We start from the raw sequence: 23,563 nt of genomic DNA, 5'->3' as shown, positions 1-23,563 counted from the left end.
ACACATGCTAAACTGTCAGTTGCTGTATACTATGCCTCTACAAATGAAGCCACTGACGAAGAAAAAGATGAGTTATTAGATCACTTGAAGCTGTAGCCAAAGATATACCAAGGTATGACATTGTTGCTTCCTTGGAGACTTTAATGCTAAAGTAGGAAATGACCAATCCTTCAACCCACTAGTTCTTCACCAACACAGTCTAGGTTAACAAGATGAAAACAAAGAGCTTCTAATTGATTTTGCCTTAATGAATGATGTTTTAGTTGGTGGTTCTCTGTTTCTTCACATAGACACACACAAGTGCTCTTGGACACTGCCAGATGGAATGACCAATAATCAGATTGATCACTGCCTTATAGGCAGAAAATGGTGCTCAAGTCTACAAGATATTCAGACCTATAGAGGAGCTGACGAATCAGATCATAACCTTGTGATAGCCAAGCTCTGTCTAAAATTAAAGAAGATACACAACAAAAAGTCAGTCTCCAAACATGTTCTTGAATCTGAGAAAGGAAAGGGTCAAGTTTAATGTCTTTCCAGGGAAAGACATTAAACAAGCTTTTACAGTGGAGCTAAACAATAGATTTGAAGCTCTATCCATACCAGAGGAAGTTGAATGTGAAATAGTATAGGCAGCCATGAAGGAATACTACCATGCAATAGCAATGGGCTTCTGTAGGAACCCTAGAGACTAGTAGCTGTCTGAGCAAACTTGGTAACTAACAGATGAAGGAAAAAAGATGACAATATCTGTCCTCCAACAAGAAGTCCCAATTGTCTTGTTTTCCAAACAAGCAGTATAGAGCTCTTGACAAAGCTGTCAAGAAAAGTACCTGTACTGATAAGCAAAACTTTCTAGAGCATGAAGCAATGTAGACAGCAGAAACAGCAAAAAGAAGAGACTCAAAAACTATTTACAGAATCACTGATGATATCATAGGGAAATGACCAACAAATAGATGCAGTCCTGTCAGAGATCAATTGGGGAGTGCTGGTGAAAGAATAGAGGACAGTCAACAAACTATGGGCTAATCATTTCAAAAGTTCACTTAATAGACCTGTGCCAAAAGAGCCCCCTGACATTTTAGATATTCCTATCTTCTTCCTGAACATCAACAAGGATCTGCCTTCTGCCAGTGAGGTACTAGAAGCAGCAAAGAAATTGAAAAACAGAAAACCTCCAGTACTGGACTGCATATCAACAGAGATGATACAGGCATCTATTATGGAGATCTCAAATATTTGCTCTGCACCTGAAGCTATACCTTTCCAACAACAATGTAATGCCAATACTACTGTATGCAGCAGAAACATGGCACCTGAATCAAGAACAAGAAAGAAGCCTTGGCTTTTGAAAACTTGTGTCTTTGTAGAATATTCATCATCCACTGGCCAAAGAAGATGACAAACCAGTCAATCTGTGAAATGATGCCACAACCTCTAATAACTGACATCATTATAGTCAAAAGCTGGAGATATTTAGGCCATGTCCTATGTATTGATGACCATAGACTCCCAAAAGCCACTTTACACTAGCAACTACCAGGAACTTGTAGCCATAGAAAATGTAGAAACACGCTGCATTGGACCCACCAAAGGGTTCTACAAAACCTGCACACCTGTATTCTACCAGAATGGGAGGACATCATTACAGCAGCAAACAAGAGGGAAGATTGGTCACTTGTCCTTGATGCTCAGGGTGCCGCAGAAGGCACAGGCAGAACTAAGGTCTAAGGTAAGGACAGTTACTGCATCTCATGATGCTAAGGGTATTAAGGTGAAACTTTTAGGAGGAGCTTCAATTAAATGAAAAAAAACTGTCTGCAAGAAGTTTTTCAAAAGGATATATAAGCAATATCATAGTCAGTACTACTCTACAATAGCTAGAAATATCATTGAAACTATTAAAGGAGCTAATTTTATTCAAAATTAAAAGTTCTAATGCCCCTTTTAAGAGTAAAGAGCATGGGGGCAAAGTAGCCCTTCTCCAGAGTCAGATTCATTTGTCAAACACATTCGGTCAAAATTTTGAGACAGCTATTTTGTTCAGAATAGTAGGGTAGTCCAGAAACTATGTCTCTATTGATATTGGGTATGTCAATCCTCCACAATTATGCAACTGACCCATTATGCTTTAAAATCAGATCAAAAGAAGGAGGACAGGGGGATTGATCCAATGTATCTGAACTCCAGCCTTTCTGTAATATTGACAGCACAACTAAGGTATGGTGTTCAAAAGCCCTTTGTTTAAGCCTCATTAAAATTGAATATTCTAGACAAAGAGCTGAAAAACAAAACAGATAAAAGACAAAAACAAACAACACAGAAAGCAAAAAGAGAAATACAAAGCCAAAATAGAAGATAAACAAATTTTGAAAAAAGATTTAATTTGAGGTTTTATTTTGTAATTTTTCTGCCACTGATCAGTTCACTTCATACCTTGTTGTATCTGACATTATCAAATAGCAAGAAACATTCTGTCATGTTTGTTTTTGGAGACTTTAACATGCCTGAGATTAGTCAGGTGGATGGCTTAGGATTTTCCCTACAGAACAGTCCCTCCTGCCACAACAAATACCCTTGCTGACAATTTTTTAACCCAATTGTGAACCAGCCAACTTGTTTTAAAAATTAACAGGAACCCTCACAGCTAGACCTTGTTATTACTAGCAACCCAGAACAAACCCTCTCATAATCTTAGCTCTCTGCAGTTGGTAGTAGTGACCACATCTGTATTCTAACTGAAATACAAGTCAACCTTAAAGTAGGCTAAGTAGTAAAGTAAAAGACTTTTATAATTAGCCTGTGAAATGATTTGCCAAGACCTAGTAAAAGTTAATTAGGGGTATATATTTTGTAGTTTATGCAATTGACTTACCAATAAAGTGAAAATACCACTTGATGCCTTTTTTTACAATAAAAAAAATATCATAATTCTTTACAAATTTACTCTTTATAAATATCACAATTGTTTCTACTGCAAATTTTTGAGCTCTTAAAAATGATGAATTTTCGATTAAAGTATGAGTTATCAGTCATTTTATATCCCATGTAGGAAATGTAGGCTAGAGTCTCATTTGTCAAGCACTACAAATTGTCATGTTACAATAGCATAGTCTTGCTTTGGATTTAAAGCAACAGCCCAAATAAAAACTCTTGCTAGCCTATAATAAAACTGCTAGACGAGGTAAAATACAAACCTTATTTCATTGTTGAGCAGCTTTGACCAGTGATCTTTACAAATTTACTCTTTACAAATATCATAAATGTTTCTACTGCAAATTTTTGAGCTCTTAAAAATGATGAATTTTCAATTAAAGTATGATTTATCAGTCATTTTATATCCCATGTAGGAAATGTAGGCTAGAGTCTCATTTGTCAAGCACTACAAATTGTCATGTTACATTAGCATAGTCTTGCTTTGGATTTAAAGCAACAGCCCAAATAAAAACTCTTGCTAGCCTATAATAAAACTGCTAGACGAGGTAAAATACAAACCTTATTTCATTGTTGAGCAGCTTTGACCAGTGATCTGGTAATCCCAGTAACTTTCCATCAGGTCCCTTTTTAACGTGAATCTCTCTTTGCACATTGGTTGGACTACCAATCTGTTCAACTACTGTAAACTCCTTTTTAGATATAGGTTTCCCACCAAATAGGCTTTTGATTCTAGACATACTAATCTTCTCTGAGCTAGGCTATTTCTTTAATCCAAGACCCCCTCCTGTCTGGCCGTTTTCATTGTTAAGACAAAAGTTAACAGAGTTGTCAATTCGTAAGTGTTTCCTCCTTAACCTACGATGATCAGAATCCCTATACCTCCCCAAGCCCAGAACATAATTTACACTTATTTACACTATTAGATTTATTAGAACTTTATCCCTCACAAGATTTTACATTAAATTTACGACCATTTCCAATAGTTACCTAAGACACATAATTATCGAGGTTCCCTTTAAATTGCGGGTATTTCTTTGTTCGCAAGCTTATCAAAACAACCTAGTATGTGCCTCTCCTAAAGAAACTCCTTCATCCACCCCTGCAATACACATTCGTAAGTATTTTTTTTCAGTTAATGTTTCTTTTTAAGAATAGTGTTCTAATAAACAGTGTCAACTTTGACGAAATCTCAAAAACTTACTAATAAAATTTTACTTTTCATAACAACGTATCGTATCTTTCCACTTTTTAAGTTCGACATATTTTTTTAATTACAGAATTCACAATTTTATAAGAAAAAGTCTTTTTCTGCATTTCCACTACCGCCACATCTATTTTTTAAACCGTCGGTGTGTGCCTCAATATTTGGGTGAAAGTTTATTGTGGCTAGTCCTATCAATTTAGATTTTTGTTAATTTAGAGCTCTTCGTTAGTATTTCCTCTTCTATTCGTCCTAAAATATTCGTATAAAAAACAAAATCCTCAGAAAAATATAAACTCTAATAAAATTGCATGTAGGTTTGTGCTTCAAACTAAATATATGGATCGAAATACTCCTTAAAAAGCAAATACACTATGTGTTTGTTATTTTTTTATTTGATAAGTATAGGTTGGTAAATTAAATTCTTGAGGTTTCAAGCTGTGGTAGATTTTTAATTAATTTTTGTTTTAATCTTGATATTTTAAAATATTGAATTTAAACGTTTTAATGTCGATATGTCTGTTGAGCTCAAATATAAAAATTTTAATCTTGACTCAGATTTAGCACTAAGTAAAAGAAATTTTATGTAAAAAATCTAATTTATTAACAAATAAACGTAAAAATATTATTGGATGGCATGTATCAAAATAAGTAAAAAATCCTCAGCAGCATATACAGCGGTTTAGAAAATTTTAAGAACAAATATATCCAACCCCCGTTCAAAAACATAACTATAGTTTTGGACTAGTTGGTATTCAGAGGGGTATTCAAACGGTATTCAAATTCTGAAGTAATATTGTATTTGCATATCCGTGGTTCACTCAAGTTGTGTGAATTTTCATTTCTTACAGCATTTCATTAGTAAATGTTTAATTAAAAAAAATCGGCGACATTCCACTGATTCAAACTGAGAATTCAGAAACCCATCTATACCAGATAGATAAAAAACATAATAATTTGCCTTCTTTTATAAAAAAAAATTTCTAAATTTTATTCTTCTTAAATGATTTCTCCAACCTTTGAAAAAGTATCTTGGCTCATATATTTAGCTTCAAGTGTATACTTATACAAACCTTTATTAAAGCTCTAAATAATTTGGCCTTTATTTTAATGTTTTAGGATGAACAAATTCAAAACTTAAATTAATAGTTTTTGCACTCGTCACATATTTACTTTCTATTATATAAATACCATAAAAAACAACAATTTTGTAAAAACCACCCCACTTCGCCAAAAAAACAAGCCCAAAAGACCAAAACAGACAGCAAAAAAAGTAATGACTCAAAAACAAATTTTTGACAGTAAAAAAATAAAAAAAAACTCTTTTCAGCCTCGTTTTGACATCACAATCCTAAAATAGCATTTCAACAGCCTAAAGAAGTGAGGATTTTAAACTTCCCCTCCCTGTTATTACGAAATGAAGATTTTCGGCTCCCAGGTGGCTTTTGTGGTAATAGAGACAGATTCCCTTGATAAACATAAATTTAATGAAAAACTTTTTGGTGGTATGCGTCATTAATAGAATCTAACAGAGACCACAACAAGTAATTGAAACCTTGTTTCAAACTTGTTTGCAAAAAGAAACAATCTTCATAATTAAAAACTTATTAAAAATTCAGCTATTAAAAACCTATTACAAAAAAAAATAACTTTCGTCCCAACCCAAACCAGAGCAAGTGGTCCCAAATATAAATCACCATTACATCAGATTGGAGAGGCCTGCACCCCCCCCCCCCCACGCACCCCTGGATCCACCACTGGTTCATTGACATTTTAATGTACATATGCTGATGTTAATTACTTAAAAATTTAATAGTATTTAATTTATTAAAATTTGTAAAGTGAAAATATTTAGAATTTACTTTTTCAGTAAAATGCAAATTATGTTCTGGTCTTGGGAAGGCATAAGGGTTCTGAGCCCCACTCAAGTAAATTTATGTTCGTTTTGAGTTTGACTCTGTCATTTATTGTAATTTCCATTCGTTTTGTGCTTCATCTATTTATTGATACTTGTTTGCGGTGGTTGTACGCTTGATAGATTATTTGATTCTATTTTTGTTGATCTTTGGTTTAATAGAGTTCTGTACTTTCCTTTGAAAAACTAATTTTTTAGAAATGGTTTTCTAATTAATTTCTGTTCGTTTATATTGACGTAATTTTTTCGGGAATATTTTAAATCTTTTCGGTTTTTTTTTCGAATTTATAGTTTGGTCTGCTATTTGTATGCTGGAGAAACTTTTTCAATAATTTTTAACAGCCCCTGGCCATGACTTACAACCCTATTCTCAGGACACTTGGGGTATGTGCCAACTGTAGATGCATTGTTATATGTTCTTTCGACTATTTAGAACAAAATCGCCATCTCACAATTTTAATCATATTTGATTGGCGGAAAGAGCAGTAGTTGAGGTAGAGCTTGCTGCCCTCCATCGTTTTTGACTCTTAAAAGGAAGCTAGAACTTCCAATTTTCAACCAAATGAGCCACAAAAACTTAAATAACCCTGTCTCCAGGATCGTGGGTTTGTTTCAGCGCCAAAAGCCTTGTTATACCATATTTGGACTATTTTGAATAAACCGGTTATCTCAAAATTTCTGTCAGATACATTTCAAGAATATATAAAGTGAGTGTGGGTTATTTCCCTTTCGATCACTTTCACTCTTAAAAAAGGCACTAGAACTTCGGATCACCATTCAATGAGCCCCTCTGAAGTTTATATGACCTTTCTTTTTATATAAACCTTACATTCTCCATGGCATAATTTACAACCCTTGTCCTGAGGGCTATGTGAGGGGGGCTTGTCCCCGTTGAAGCTATAATTTCCGGACTATTAAATTACGACAAACAAAATGGTTATCTGAAAATTTTGACATGGTGTATTTGGAAAAATGATGAAGTGCCCTGGTCTAAAACAAAAATGAACAAATAATACATTGCGCCAACATCGTTCTTTCCTTAGGCAGTTCTTAGCGGTGCCTATGGACACTGAAGAAGCCTCATATGTGTCATTTCTAAGTAAGGGAGGGGGAGAAACCTATTCGATATTTAAAGAAATGGTTGCACTAAAGACCTTACTCTGGTAGCGAACACACTTAATGACGCAGAATTAACGGATCAATCAATCGTCAATCATCAATCATTTTAGTAATACTAAAAACACTATTACAAACGTAAAAAATTTATTCGATCCAAGAAGCTTTGCTTGTTTTGGTCCATGCGACATAATAATAGAGCACTAAAAGAACCATAAACAATACACTAAATCAAACAATACATGTGAAATGAGGATGAGGAAGAATAAACACTAGCATACAGTAGAAAAAAAACAGCTTGGTAGTAATTATAATAATAGAAATAAGTAGAAACCAAGAAAATAAAGAAACACGAAAGACAAAAAATGACATTAGAGCATCAGAAAAAATGACTTTAGAAGTTAAGGAGATTCCTGAAAACAATTTTAAAAAGAAAAAGAGACAGAGATGTGAGTTAAGAAAAAATTCCAAAAAAGAAGAAGCAATAGGAAAAGAGGAAACAGGAAAAATAATAACAAAGGAGAGAGAGAGAGTGAGAAATTACTAAACAGGAAAGAACCGACGAAATAATGCCTTTGCAGAAAGAAATAGAGGGATAGAAGTTTATTTCTAGAATGCGTAAACGTTTGAACCAAGAAAACATTTACGCATTCTGGGTTACTTGTTCATGGTCATATATTTGCCTGAAGTTTCTACCAAATAAAATGTATCTCTTGTTTTTCAAAGAAAGCTCATCAAACAGCTCATGGTAACAAACTGTAGCAAAGAGCGACCCGGCTCAATAGTAACCAAAACTCTAAAAACGGATACCAATATACGTTTATCTTGTATCCGGATCAGTCCGTTTAAACACACAGGCTAGTCCACTGGAAGGGCAACCGCCATTAACTTTTGCAGTACTCAGGAACGCAGTATGAGGCTGACTTTGACGCAAAAAAATTCAAACTTGAAGCAGTGAGAAGATGCTCCACAAATCGTAGGAACTGTATAACTCATTAATAATAAAATCTTATCTTGGTACCATTTATATTAAACGAAATAACTGAGACTGATGCACTCTGGGTTGAATGGTGAATTTACACTTTATCCGATTCTTAATAACAGGGCAGGAAAAGCTATGGAAAGGGTATTTCTGACGGCAATTTGCATAGTTTGAATCGGCAAAGCATAGCTCATCTTTTATTGATATGTGTGGCCCTCTACAACGAGCACATTTTGGGAGAACGCTGGGACAGGAGTTCTGCAAATGGTCTAGTGGTCGGCATTTAAAAAAGAATTTGGGTAGGTCCTTAAATTCGTAAACAGGAAAAATTTCATGGCTGACGCTGAGGCCATGCTTGAAAAACATAGATTGAGCAAAAGAATCCGAAAATTCGAGTTCCACAGACTTAGATAGGCCCAATCTTTTAGCAACTTTGTTACAAAAAGATTGGGCCTATGCGATAACATTACAGTTTATTTAGACTATCCAGTACTTATGCTAAAACGAGGTTTATTCGAAGTATTCGAAAAGATTGTTTAAATGCACTTATGGTCAGTAACTTCCAAATCATATTTAAAACACTTCTCAGAGGCTGGATGTTTTCTTTTCTTCCTGCGACAGGGTTTCTAGCAATGCTGTTACTTAAATTACGCAGATTCTTCAAATAAAAGACTTGTGTTTTGGATTTTGTTTTCGAATAAATCAAAATGTTTCTTGGACCTCAATCAAGGCCTCAACCCAAAAACCTTACCCTGAAACAAAAACTTTACACCTGGTACTCAGACCCATTCAAATGGTATGTTCTGCTATGGTGCACATGCATTAGTCTAGACTAACTTTCAAAGCAAGATCAATGAATAAGCCCTAGGCCTAAATCAAAGAGTTCTGAAGATGAAGTTTTTCCTAGAAAAGAACCATGTTCATACCTAAGTAGGCTTCTTATACAGTGCCTAATCCTGGACAATTATCTTGCTTATAATAGGCCTAGGCCTATATCTTTCATATAGGCTGTATAAGCTAGGCTATATGGTAGATTAGGCTAGGTTCATAACATTGGATATGGTATAGATAGTCTTAGATATTTAGAATTAGTAGATGATTAGGACTGAGCCAGTTAAGATTACAATCTAGGAAATTTTTTTTCTTACCTTTTACCCTTGAGCAAAAGTTATTCTTCCATCAAAGCCTATGTAAATAGCCTTTTGTTTTCCCTGGTCAATATCTCTACACATCGAGAACTGATTTTCAGATATTGCCAAGATACTAATTTATTACTTTTTTGGGTAAAATTCAAGTTAATTGACTTCGTGCTATCTCAGAAAGGGTTTAGGTTAGGAAAATGAAACTTTCAGGGATTAATCTACAGGCTAAAGTATGTCCCAGGAAAGTATTTTGAAGCAACTACCTCCACTCCTTCTCCATCTAGAGGGCCCTGACCTTTGATGACCTTTAAAAATATGTGTGTTATAAAAGTGAAACCTTGCAAAATAGATCTTCTACTTAATTGAAGTACAACAAAACTGTTTTCAGCTTCATAACTTGACTCAATTCTATTTTACAATGTTTTAAAGATATGTAAATACATTTCCTAAATTTTGAAAAAACATTGATATGGCTCAAAATTCTACTCAAATAACAGGAATGGCATTTTCAGAACTAAAGGCAGAGAAAGGACAACTGGTAACTGAAAATTAAGGTAAAATGTTGTTTTGTCAAAATTTCAATAGGTTTACCTGTCATGTAGGCAAATTTCAGGGCCCTGTAGAGAGAGAAGGAGTGGAAGTTGGTACTTTAAAAAACCTTCCTGGGACATACTTTAGCCTGCAGATTTGTCCCTGAAAGTTTCTTTTTCCTAACCTAAACCATTTCCAATATAGCAAGAAGTCAATTAACTAGAATTTTACCCTTTTTTGTGCTCTTTCCAAAAATAACAATTAATTCACTCACAAACACCCCCCTGATTATCTTTATTAATACTTGCTAGTGATAAGATGTATCCTTTGTCTGCTAGCTTCAGTGATTGTAGTTAGTCATCTGTGGTGTCCCATACATTGCACCATGGTTTATTGAACAACCCCCTGTCCACTGATGACTTGAACACATCCATGCAAGGGTGGATTTAGGATTTTCTTTTGGGGGGAGGGTGCATATTAGGCTGCTTTGATAAACTTTTGAACAAAGAAATGTCTGTAATTTAAAGGGAACTTTGACAATTATGTGTTATAGGTAGGTAGTGGTAACAGTTGTAGATTTAATATAAGTAAGGGTTTAAGTTCTAATAAAAATGTTGAGATTAAAATGGCATAAAAATATTGATACAAAAAATAGTCAGTTAGGCCTATAAAAACCACCCCATCATAAAGAAAAGCTGTTCACTATCTATAAAAAAAATGATATTTAATCTTTTTGCCTTTACACCTCTGACCACTATAGCAAGTAAGGTAAGCCTTTTAAGGTAAAAAAAAAAAATGGTTTTGAACCATCTTTTGGGGTCATTCACTCTTTATGATTTGTATAGGTCAAACTATTTAGTATGTTGCCTAACTCTGTGTCATTGCTTAGTAACTATGGTAGTTATGAAGAGTAGGAAATGTGAATGAAGACACAACTTGTATATTTATAAAAGATATATTAAACATCAAATACTAGTTACTTTAGTGGTGTAACAAGAAAAATAGAACAAAGAGGTAGAAATGCATAGATAATATTTAAAACAAGGGTCTTAAGTAATGGCAATAAAGCATTAACTAATCACTGTTCTTTTTAAAAATAGTATTTTAGTAAACAGTATCAACTTCAATGAAATCTCAAAAATTTATTCTTCAAAATTTTACTTTTCATAACAATGTAGCCTAGTGTATTTTTCCATTTTTTAAAGTTCAATATATTTTGCTTAAATTACAGAATTCATAATTTTATAAGAAAAATTCTATTTCTTTATTTCCACTCCTACCATTACCTTGAATTGCAGCTTGGAGTGATATAAGGATTTTCTATCCTTGTGATGCTCCAGCAATGAAATAAAAATTGTTTGGTGTAGGTTGGTTGATCTAGACTCTTGTGGAGGACTCAGTAGCTTCCCAATTGTAAAGGAACTCCTGGCAGAGCCATTCCTTATCAAGGTGGGAGTTGAACATGTCAGTTGAAGTAGCAGAAACTGCTTCAAACAGTTGAAGGCTGTAGGTGTCAATGAAGGTGTTGTACAGTGAATTATGGGCTTCTTCACTGAAAGATCACAGACTGTCATAGTTTTTTATTCACAAGGAACTCCTCATTTTTCTTCTTCCACAACTGTATTAAGTGCCATGCTCCAGGGCACTATTCTTGGATCAACACTTTTTGACTTCTATGTCAATGATTTTCTCACCCTTCTTTCAAATCTTATTACCCTTTATGCTGATAACTCAAAACAGTTGGAAAAGCAGCAACTCCCTCTGACCAGCAATCAATTCAAACAGATCTTGACAGTCTAGGAAGATGGGCTAACAGTCCTTTGGTGATGCAGTGGATTTGACCTTAGCTTGGTAATACGGGACCCAGAGATCAAATCACACTGCAGGAATGCACTGCAGGGACCTTAGTAGTCAAGAAGCATCATTAATTCTTAAATAAATAAATAAAAGATGGGCTAACATCTGGTTCCTTGCTTTTAATGTTGACAAATGCCATGTCATCCATTTTGGCAAACACAATAAGCATCATAAGTATTTCTTTCTAGACAACTTCTATTCTGCTGTTTCTGATAAAAGAGATATTGGGGTTATTGTTGATCACCAATTAAAGTTTAGCAGCCATGCTAAGTCTGTTTCATCTTCTGCAAATAAATCCCTCAGTATCATAAAAAGAGCCATCTCCAGCCAATACCCAAGAGTTTTTCTGAAGTTATATAAGGCACTTGTGCAACCACGTCTGGAGGTTGGAATGTCATTGACAGCCCCTTTTTTCAAAAAAGATAAAAATTTGCTTAAGGATGTCCAGCATCATGCCACTAAGATGGTTCAATCAGGCATGTTTCAAGTGACAAACCAGACCTAAAGCCATGCTGAGGATAGTTTATTGGTTGTCAGGTGTTTCAGGATTGCATTATGAAAAATTGCTTCTATTAGCTTCCCAACTACAGAGGTGATACTGATTGGCTGGTAATTAATTAAATTCTCTTTGCTACCATCCTTGTGTATGTGGTTTATGTGCCAATGCTGTAGGATACACTTTTGCCAAGGGATTTCTGAAAAAGGTGAGAAATCCCTTGGCAAAAGTGTATCCCTTGAAAAGTGAGCAGACCTGACAGTTCAACATGTAATTTTTTTGGAAACCTTGGGTGTACACCATCATGTCTCACTGATTTAGGTTCAACCTGTTTAGGTGTGTCTCTACATCTACTCTATTATCTAACTGTAATCAGGGGCATATGGGTTGTGATGGTATAAGTGATGCCAGCTCTAGAAGAGGGGCATTATCAGATGGAGTAAATACATATGTAAAGTGATGGTCCTAGTAAATTTTCTGATTAGCTCACTAATGAGATATCCTAAAAATGTACACACATTTAAAATCAGAATTTGATCCCGGACCAAAACATTACATTCATTTGCCCCCCTCCTAATATACAAATATATACCCTAAATTGTATATATACAATACAATTTCAACTATTTTAACAAATTGTCAAATCAATTTGAAGAAAAGAGTGACTTAGGCTACAGAGAATTCAGTGCAACCTGCCTCTGCATTTAATAAGCTCAGACCTGTTTGGAGAGAAATGGGAAATATTAGACCCCTTAACAGTAATGTTATATCTACTTTGCTATATATAAGTGAATGTAGGAAGATAAACAAGCTCTAGGAGAATCACATGCATTCACTGGCAGCAGTAAGTCAGTAACAAGAAAATTTGTCAAAGGACTGGCCAGCCGCTTGTAACACATATTCTTTGGAAAAAAAAACATGGTCCTATCTTGGACCTGTTCTGTGGATGGATGAAAGTTGCCTTCCTATTATAGCACACATTTGAAATCCCCACAGTAGCCATAGAAGAAGTTGTTGCAGAATACACTGCACAGTACACTAGACTGGGGTTGAAAGATGGCTAAAACCTTGCTGACCCCTGAAGGGGACAATATCATTGCAGTTTCAGCCATGAGTGATGAATGGAGATGTTTCCTTGCTGCCCTTTGTCCCACAGATGGGTAAAGTTCTTTCCCAACACAAATGGAGACTATAGGGACATCAAAAATAGGTTGCCAATGGTTGTGTATTCTATGTAAAATTAATCCAACTGAAAACCAAGCTAATTCAGTTGCTGCTACCATGGATGACATTACTAAAATTGTTACAAATGCAATTTCTTGATTACAAGTGAGTCTATCCCTGCAAATTAGCTCATTGTCTGAAAGATTGAACTGCAGCATAGAAACAGTTAAATCCAAAGTTGAAACTATTGAACTATTGCATCTGATACTGTAAAGGCAAAAACCAAGACTCTAAGAACAGACATCAGCCACCAAGTGCAAACAGACTAAACAGTGCACAACAAAATAAATAGAGAGCAGCAAAAAAAATAATCTAGTTGCTTTGGGCATTCCTGTGACAGCAGACGATAATACTTGTGTTTAAAACTATTTAGACTCCCAGTATGGCCTGCCATCAATAGCTTGATGGAACATTAATGAGAGTGTGTTCTCAGTCTTAATGGCTAAGGGTGAAGATGGGCTTCAATAAATGCAACCAACCCTGAGAGAGCTTTGGCACTGGTCTTCGTCAGTAAGGTCAAGTTATACAGACTCAATTACCTCTCTATTTACCACTATTTCTAAAAATAATTTTCCCTGCCATGTCATTTGTACTCCATGATTCAGTCTTAGGCTAAATACAAAACTGGTGAAAACGTAGATTAAATGGAAGGAACTCCAAAGACTATGATTAAGGTAGTGTTCCTAGTTTCTGAATAGTGCCAAATATTTTTACTAAAAGTTTGTCTTTCCTAAATGCTTTCCTAACCCCAGATATGATGAAGATTTAGATAAAAGTTTAAGCAAAAGTATGTCATTAGTTTTAAATCTGGACTATTTAACATTCAATTATTCTTGACTGCAATACTTGTCTATGATTAAGTCTTAAATCCTTGTTCAAAGATTAGGCAGTATTTTCCACAATTAGGCTATACTCAGTAAAACAGGTTAGTTTTACTGCTCATGATGAACACTGTATATGTGTTCGAAATATCCAGTTGAATAATTTTTATATATATTCACTGTCAATTAAAAGGTTTCATCCCTATTTTGAACTGTTTTACTTTCGTCATGGAAAGACAGTGTGGTCTTCAAAGTTATCTATATCTATCATACATTCAATCTGAGGCAATTGTTAGGTAGAAAAAGGTCAATATATACAATATCTCACAACTGATATAGAGACATAAGAATAAACGACTCAATTCCTTTTTGTATGCTCTCCCCAAATATCCTAATCAATTCAATTTCAATTTGCATCCTCTGCCTGCCTGATGGAACCATATTTAGCCCCAATAATGTACAGGTATTATTTTTTTGTTACATTAATGTAGTCATACCTTGTAGCTCCTATATTAAGCAAGATATCTTTTCAGTTTGTAACTTGTCTCTGTGTGTGATTGAGCACATAAACTCACTGATGAGATAGCTGAGAAATGAACATCTGTAGAACCAGAATTTTACCCTGAATCCAGATATACCTTAATTACATTAAATACCTTAATTCGCACTTTGGAGCAAAATAAGGTCCAATGTTGGATATGTTTGGTTTTGTTGTAGAGATAACAGTTTAGACTTTACACAAAATACAAAAGAACGGGGTTGTGACTGTGTTTATGGCCCAGTGACACGCCTTACGACTAAGAGTGTGTAGGATAGATGCAATTTAAGCCCACTTGGTTACTGTGACCACAAATAGGTATGATCAAGGGGACCATTCTTCTATAGTTTTGAGTAGACACCACTTCACAACATCGATTTCTGATAGAGTATGCAAGTTGGTTGGGTATGACAAGTGGGCTATGCATCCTAGCACAACTCTTATATGTAGATATATATTAATTACTGTTTATGAGACTCAAAAGATGGGCATCTCCAGTTGTATCTTGAAGGTTTGGCTTCCCATTCTTTGTCAAGTCTCCTTTTAAAAACTTCAGCTAATATTGAAGACTGTTTCCTTGCTTAAATAGTTCCAATTATGATGACCCTTTGGCTAAAGAAGTCCTGTCTGATTCTACTCTTAACTCAAGGCTTGTGAAGCTTCTTAGAATGACCCTGTGTTTGTCTTTTGTTGGGTAACTGGGTAAAGAGCTTACTCTGGGGTTGGTTGACAAATTTATATGTGAGTAACATGTCACTTCGCTTGCGTCAGAAGGTCAAAGATGGGATGTTTGGGTTAGATAGCCTTTCACTATACAGTTCTCACCAAGTCCAGAGATGTACTTGGTGGCCCTCCTTTGTACACCTTCAATCTATGGTATATCACCTTTGTATTAAGGGCCAGCAATGCAGGTTCCAAAGTCAGGAACTGGTCTCACAATCACCTTGTATAGCTTCAAGAAGATTCCATGTGATTGGCTTGTAAGGGATTGCTTAATAAGTCCAAGGCTAGAATTTGCTTTGGAAACTATTTGTGCATGGAGTGTTCATGGAACTTCAGAAGATGGTCTACTGTGGCTCCCAGTTCTTTCCCACTGATGCAAGTTTGGAGAGGAATGGGGGATAATGTCTGATTATCATTCATAGTGTATTAGTCCAGAGGATTATTGTGACTAAAATGAATAGTGACGCATTTTAATATGTTGAAACAGAAAAGCCACCATCTGCCCATGCCTGAATGTGGTCAAGGTCAGATTGTATCAGTGATTTATCAAGTACACCAAATAGTTTTGGGTCATCAGCCTAAATGGTTAAATGATTGCTGACTTTGGTAAGAGCTCTTATTTTAAATTTCGACAAGATCCAGTGACATTGGGGGTAGTTGGAGGGGGGAACCTAAAATCTTGGAAAACGCTTAGAGTGGAGGGATCAGGATGAAACTTGGTGGGAAAAATAAGCAGAAGTCCGAGATACGTGATTGACATAACCAGAACAGATCCGCTCTATTTGGGGGAGTTGGGGGGGAGGGTTAATTATGAAAAATTAGAACGAAGGAGTGATTGGATCTTAATGAAATTTCATATTTAGAAGGGCCTCATAACTCGGATCTCTTACTTTAAATCCCACCGGATCCAGAGTCGTTAAGGGGGAGTAGGGGGGGGGGGCAGAAATCTTGGAAAACACTTAAAGCGAAGACATCAGGATAAAACTTGGTGGGAAGAATAAAAGCAAGTCAAAGATACTTGACTTACATAACCGGAACAGATCCGCTCTGGATCCGGTGACATTTGGGAGAGTTTTTTTTGGGGGGGGAACCTAAAATCTTGGAAAACGCTTAGAGTGGAGGGATCAGGATGAAACTTGATGGGAGAAATAAGCAGTAGTCCCAGATGCATGATTGACATAAGCGGAACGGATCCGCTCTATTTTGGTGAGTTGGAGGGGGGGGGGGAGGGTAATTCTGAAAAATTAGAAAAATGAGGTATTTTTAACTTACGAATGATAGATCCTATCATAATGAAATTTCATATTTAGAAGGACCTCGTAACTCAGATCTCTCATTTTAAATCCCGACCAGATCCAGCGTCCTTGGGGGGGGGGGACCAGAAATTTTGGAAAACTCTTAAAGCAGAGAGATTAGGATGAAACTTGGTGGGAGAATTAAAAACATGTCCAAGATACGTGATTGACATAACCGGACTGGATCCCTCTCTTTAGTGGAGGTGGGGGGGGGGGAGGGAGTAATTTGAAAAAATTAGAAAAATACGAAAAAAATAAGAAAATTTACAAACAGGTGATTAGATCTTTATGAAATTAGATATTTAGAAGGATCTTGTGCTTTAGATCTCTTATTTCAAATCCCGACCAGATCCGGGGATATTGGGGGGAGTTGGAGGGGGAAACCGGAATTCTTGGAAAATGTGAAAATTGAGGTGTATTTATCTTACGAATGGGTGATTGGATCTTAATGAAACTTGATATATAGAGGGATATTTTGTCTCAGATGCTCCATTTTCAATTCGAATCAGATGCGGGGACATAGGGGGCTGGAGGGGGGAAACGGAAATCTTGGAAAACGCTTAGAGTGGAGAGATCGGGATGAAACTTGATGGGAAGAATAAGCACAAGGTATAGATACGTGATAGAGATAATTCGAACGGATCTGTTCACTTTGGAGGATCTGGGGGGGGGGGTGTTTATTTGGAAAAATAAAAAAATTGAGGAATTTTTAACTTAAGAATGGGTGACCAGACCTTAATGAAATTTGATATTTAGAAGGAAATCATATCTCAGAGCTCTTATTTCAAATCCCGACCAGATGTGTTGACATTGGGGGAGTTGGAGGGGGAAACTGGAAATCTTGGAAAACACTTGCAGTAGAGAAATCGGGATGAAACTTGGTGGGTAGAATAAGCAAATATCATAGATACGTGATTGACATAACCGTTCTGGAGCCACTCTCTTTGGGGGAGTTAGGGGTAGGGTTCAGTGCTTTATCATTGTTTATCAGTGGTTTATCATTTATTTTTTCGGACTTGGCATTGAGGTAGAGAAATGTTATCAGATGTACCTCTTAAACTTTAAAAGTTCTGTCATTGCTAAAGAAATTGGAGCTTATCCTTTGCTCGTTTCTAACTGGTGACGTTAGAAAGTTGGCCTATGGCAAAAAAATCAACTTTTGAACTAAGACAGATAGAATTTTTTTTTCGACGGCAATCGATAGCTCTTGATGAGCTAATCAAAGTATATGTCATCTATTTTTTGATACAAAAATTCCTTCCTGAGATATACTAGTTTGAAAGTTTCAAGGTGTTGACAACTTCAGTAGTAGGGTTCACACTGAAACCAAAAATAAGCCGACACCAATTGTGAGACATGTAGGGAAAGGAAAGGTCAGCTGTTAGCTCATAATCATCTTCGGCAGTGAGGGGTTTGCAAATTTTGCTATTTGGTGTACCTATTATTTGTTTCCAGTATATTTTATGATAAGACCGAGTTGGTTCCAGTGGTAAGACATGTAGGGGACTTGTAAGTAATAATCGTCTGTTAGGCTACATATCATCTTTAGTGAAGAGGGGCTTGTAACTTTTGCTAGTTGGTGTAGCCTACCCATATTCATTGTAACCTAGAATTAGGTGTCTACGCAACGGGTACAAACGACAACGTAAAACAACGAGGCAGTTTCGTAATAATTAATAGAGTGTCATCAATGGTATTTTGATCCTGAAAAGTTACAGATAGCTTTATAATACCAACTAGATTATATAAGATATTGTTCCATGTCTTGATCCGTCACGATGTCTACGATTGAAAAGGATAAAGTTCAACTGGCTGCAAAGTCAATTTAGTCCCTTCTTTCGATATTCTTTTGTTATTGTTGTTTTTTCGACGGTGAGGAATAGCCTTTGATCATGTGATTACTGATCGCGTTCTTCTTTGAACATTACGTTTTAAAAGCTTCGATAGGCTGACAACTTCAGCGTTTAGCCGATAGCAAAGAAACAAAACCAAAGTGTTGCTCTCGCAACACTTTATTCGGCGAAGCCGGACATAGGTTGCCGCAACACTTCACGTTGCTCAGGCAACGGAGGTCTAGTTTAAATCCCGACCGGCATTAAACCTCCGATTTTCTTTTAAATCAATCTATTGATTCATACCGGCATTAAACCTCCGATTTTCCTTTTAAATCAATCTATTGATCCATAGAATTTTGCTAGAGCTCATACCATATGACCTCTTGGTTCTTGGCTCATCCGACTCGTCACAAGTGCCATATGAGCTCTTAGCTCTTGTTAATGGTATAAAGTGGTTACTGTAAGCGAGGACTTCCTATAGCGGGAGGACGTCCTCTCTGCGAGAAGGTATTGTAGTTTTTAGACATAGTAGTACAATAATGCGAAGACCACTCTTTGGCTGCTATTTTTATCTAATTTAAAGTGTAGGTGGCATTTACTTTTTTGTAAATGTTCAAATAGTTTTTTTTTCTATTGAATGCACTGGGAGAAGAGAAGTTGGGATCATTTTTTTTTTTTTTTTTAGTTATTTTTTATAAAAAAAATCCTTTGTGCTCCTAATATTGGATGAGCATGCCAACTTCAACTGCCTGTCTTATTCTGATTCTCAGGATGCAGCTTTTCTGTAGGCTATATGGCTATTATTATTCGAAAGTAATAACTTTTAGTTAAAAAACTTTTCAGAAACTGGAAATATTCAATCAAAAGTTTCACAAATAACCAACAAATACAATTTCGCTTACAGAAATTTTGCAAATTGCGCCATGTCAATGCTTGGCCTTCTCTATAAGGGTTCTGAAGCTAGTTAAGCTGAGTTTTCTCGTCAATTCTTTCCTTAATATTATAAAGTCTGGAAAAAAATATTAGGTCGTATTGTACTGCCCCTTCCAACCTGGCAAACAAAAATCCTGAATACGACATTGATATTATATACAAATAATAAAACTAGATTGGGTAAATCAAAAATACTGATAAATGATATATAATATATATATATATATATATATATATATATATATATATATATATATATATATATATATATATATAAAGACTTTCTGGAAGTTTTAAAATTTTTCCATATTTCAATGTCGAAGACAATGAGAAGATTTTAAGTAAACTATTCAAAACCATTTCAGTTTTAGTAGAGGGCAAATGACACACCAGCCTTAACAGAGCTTAAAGGGATCACATATTCATTATTATTTGGGGCAATCTATACTTGTTTTTAAATTTGACTCCAGTATTTAGTTTATTTCGGTTTTAATATTCCTTTTGACTGTATTTGGAAAACTTCGTTTATAACAATTTTTCACTTTTAATTGATATAGTTTTGTTATGGATTAGTTGATGGAAAGTAAATAAAGTATTCTTCAGCTTAAGAACTAAAATGTTGTATCAGAATTTCAATTTTAAGCAAAGTCTGATTATTCAGTAAAAATGATAAGCAAGTTGTAGTTTTATTCTAATAATTTCTAAATAATATTTTTACTATAAAATTGCGTTACAGCCTTTCCACCAGGGGCTATGGGGGTCTTGTTATCCCCAAACGCATATTTATTGGACCAAACAGCTCCTCTGAACAAAAAGGCTGTCTAAAAATTTTGATTAAATGGCTCTGGGGGAGGGCTGCCTGCCCTTCTACATTCTTGGTGACTTAAAAGGTCCACTAGAACTTTTGATTTCCTTTCAAGTGAGCTCCCTGTCAATCTTCTCGGACTCTTGGTTTGATATAATTTCCCTTATATCACCATAATTGCGTTACTTACATTCCCCAGGGGGTTATGAAAGGTCATATCACCACTAAACGCATATTTATTGGACCTTTGAACTATGTTGAAGAAAATGCCTATCTAAAAATTGTGGTCGGAGGATTTCGGGGGAGGGAGGCTATCTGCCCCCTAATCTTTTTGGTCACTTAAACAGGGCACTAAAACTTTTAATTTCCGTTCAAATGAGCCCTCAGTCGATCTTCTATTACTATTGGTTCGACAGGCTTCCCTTCATATCATGACGTTTTGGTACCTTAAAGCGCTTTCTACAGGGACTATGGAGGGTTCTATCATCACCAAAAATGTACCGTAGTTATTGGATGTTTGTACTATGCTGAAAAAAAAGGTTTTCTCAAAGTTTTGGTGGACGAATTTGGAGGAGGGGTGTAGCTGCCTTCAATCTTATTGGTTCATTAAAAAGGTCGCTAGAACTTCTGATTATCGTTTGAATAAGCCTTCTTCGGATCTTGTGGGATCATTGGTTCAATACAATCATCCCTGGGAAGAAAACGAACATACACTTATAATCCAAAAAATACAAATTTTTCAAATTTTTGTAGATAGAAGCTCGAACCCCTATCAATAGGGTTCATTAGTATTCTGAATCTTGTGGTGTGATTTTCGTTAAGATTCTTTGACTTTTGGGGGTGTTTCCTCCCTTTTTCGAAAATAAGGCAAATTTTTTGCCTTAACTTTTTCGAAAATAAGGAAATCCCCCTCCCAAGACTGGTACAAAGGACACTGCATCAGGAAAGATGTGTACTTGGTTTGCCATGGATTATTTCCTCTTCCACATAAAAAATCTCTTGTCCCTCCTAAGATTTGGATTCGAGTGCACCTCTGCATAGACTACTATACGGTTAATTTAGGAAATTAAATTTATACTACTTTATTGAAATATTCCACAAGGGAATCGTTCATAGAATGTTTTTATTTTCAGGTCTATTGTGAAATCACTGGGATTTTTAGCACTTGGCATTCAGTTAACAAGAGAATTAGATGGATTTGACATTATGCCTGCAATTGTGTAGTAATCTGGTTATTCAGAGAATTTTTACATTTAATAAATTACTCGTTTAACAGATCTGGGTTAAATACATATTTTCCACGCATTGTCTTTGGCAATGGCACTACTGAAGGGCATGGGACTTGTCCTGGGACTTCACATATACAGTGCTTTGAGCAGGTGGCCCCAAAGTTGGCAGGATTATCTTCTGAGGACTTGGCTTCCAGTTGAAGCTGAGCTCTGAAAAAGAATTGCTTGTTGTTCAAATTATACATACGATTTAATAGATTTGATCCCTGACCATCAAATTTGTACTTTTTAAAAATGGACTATACCTAAGACAAAAAAGAAGAAAAAATGAACCACATAAGGGAACCAAATTGATACACTGTATGCATAGTGCCCTTTAAATATCCATAACTGATTAAAAATAGTGTTTTGACATATATAAATTTATCATAAATCTATTGAAACCATGACAGGGACGTCAATATCACTAAATTTTATGAAATATACCAACCGTTTTTTGTTAAATTTGTGTTGAGAAAAAAACAAAATCGCATTATGTGCATTTATGCTTCATTTTGCATTAACTCACGCTTATTCCCTGTGAAGCTTGAGATTTCATGGCATGTCTACTGCTGTAACTTGCACCAAAAGGACAAGAAACTTATATCATTTTATTCGTTAGTTTGAGATGTATCCATGCATTTAGCCAGGATTATGATGTTCCTGAGAATTTTTAAATATTTCCTCGTGTTGCCTGGGTGCCAAGAGTTCCTGAATCCTTGTTGGTTCATTGCAAGATGATGAATGAAAGAAATACCTTGACTCGTGTGCAGCTTACATTCTTATTACTTCTCTTTTGTCTTTAATATCTCTGCTAAATAATAGCCAACTAATGCCTAGAGGTGCAATTATGGTTTTCAGGGGGAAATATAAGTTCCCCCCCCCCGCACCATCACTATCACAAAGACATAGCATTGATGATTAAAACCTCAGTTTGGTGCTACCTCAGAGGATGACAACCACCCCTTAACAACCAAGCTACACCACTGCTAATGCTAACTAGGGTGACCACTGGCCCCAAAAAAGTATAAACCACTAAAATACTAGTCTACAGAAGTAGAATTTTCATTTCGACCTTTTGTCAAAACTATTATACTGATTCTCAGCTTCTTTTTTCCAGCTTCTTCTTCTGAAAAACAGCACCTGGAATCCATAATAGATTTCTTTCGGCTTCTTGGATGTTTCATCTAAATACACAATTCATAAAGAAAAAGTCTAAAAAAAAACTGTAAAATTGAATGCAAGATCATAGCATCAAGGCCCTGTGAAAAAGCTTTGAAAGTAAATCTAAAAGAAGCTCAAAACTTGCCACTGAGAATTGTCCTATGTTACCTACTAGGTGATTTAACAGACTAATTGTGATGAACTTATACAGAAGTACAGCAATACGGACATCTACTTCGCGTTTTAGAAGACACCGTTGGCTATGAAGAAAATGTATTGACTATGATCCTCGATATATTTCTGTAACTCTGTACCCAACTAAAAGACCAACAGTATATCTTTCAGTAAATTTCCTGAAATACCTCCTTGGAAAATGAGCCGTGTTCCAATATACCTGGAGATAGTACTAAAGTAGGAGTAGCAACAACCAGCCAGAAATACCAAGGGCACGAAAAGAAAAATGAAGAAAACAATTGTAGTTTTTAGCGAGTGAGTAGCGGAAACCAAGCAGATATTTCAGCAAAGACAGCCATTAAGTCATGTTCAATGCTAAAGGAAATGTTAAAAAGAAAAAATTGACCTTAATAACATAAACAAACGCAAAAAAGTCTGAAAATTAAAACTTGATTATGTGAACCATTTATTGTCAGCACTAAGGTTGTCTCATCACAAAAAACTAAATTATTGGGTATTCAAAAGCATGGAGAGGCAAAGCAGGATTAAAATCATCATTTTTACTTTTAGACTTTCTAGATTTGTCTATTGAAAGTTTGGGTT

General features: G+C 35.5%; 2 protein-coding genes and 1 long non-coding RNA gene across 12 annotated transcripts in view; 1 reads left to right on the top strand and 2 right to left on the bottom strand.

Moving 5' to 3' along the window:
- LOC136035363 (serine/threonine-protein kinase Pak-like) overlaps window positions 1–3,985 on the bottom strand; it is a 67,187-nt gene extending 63,202 nt beyond the window's left edge. For 3 of the 10 annotated variants that reach the window (XM_065717119.1, XM_065717120.1, XM_065717121.1), the window contains exon 1: window positions 3,201–3,230. Coding sequence is in view for 7 of the 10 variants with exons in the window: in XM_065717112.1 (XP_065573184.1) it covers window positions 3,499–3,677 (179 nt within the window). In the remaining 3 variants the exon portion in view is untranslated. Of the gene's footprint in view, window positions 1–3,200; window positions 3,231–3,498 lie in introns of those variants that run through there. The other 7 variants (XM_065717115.1, XM_065717114.1, XM_065717116.1 and 4 more) reach the window with 5 other exon arrangements.
- A 4,793-nt stretch (window positions 3,986–8,778) lies between these two features.
- Window positions 8,779–21,629, top strand: LOC136035362 (uncharacterized). Its single transcript, XR_010619396.1, has 2 exons — window positions 8,779–8,950; window positions 21,488–21,629. It is a non-coding gene; the product is annotated as an uncharacterized LOC136035362 (long non-coding RNA).
- The window catches only part of LOC136035360 (small ribosomal subunit protein mS25-like), a 20,839-nt gene continuing 18,862 nt past the window's right edge, over window positions 21,587–23,563 (bottom strand). Inside the window, exon 4 of the mRNA XM_065717110.1 lies at window positions 21,587–21,793. Within this exon, the coding sequence (XP_065573182.1) occupies window positions 21,616–21,793 (178 nt within the window). The 3' untranslated portion in view covers window positions 21,587–21,615. The remainder of the gene's footprint in view (window positions 21,794–23,563) is intronic.

Source organism: Artemia franciscana, chromosome 14 (assembly GCF_032884065.1).
Source record: "Artemia franciscana chromosome 14, ASM3288406v1, whole genome shotgun sequence".
In the NCBI taxonomy this organism is placed as follows: Eukaryota; Metazoa; Arthropoda; class Branchiopoda; order Anostraca; family Artemiidae; genus Artemia; species Artemia franciscana.
This window is presented reverse-complemented; position numbering and strand designations above follow the sequence as displayed.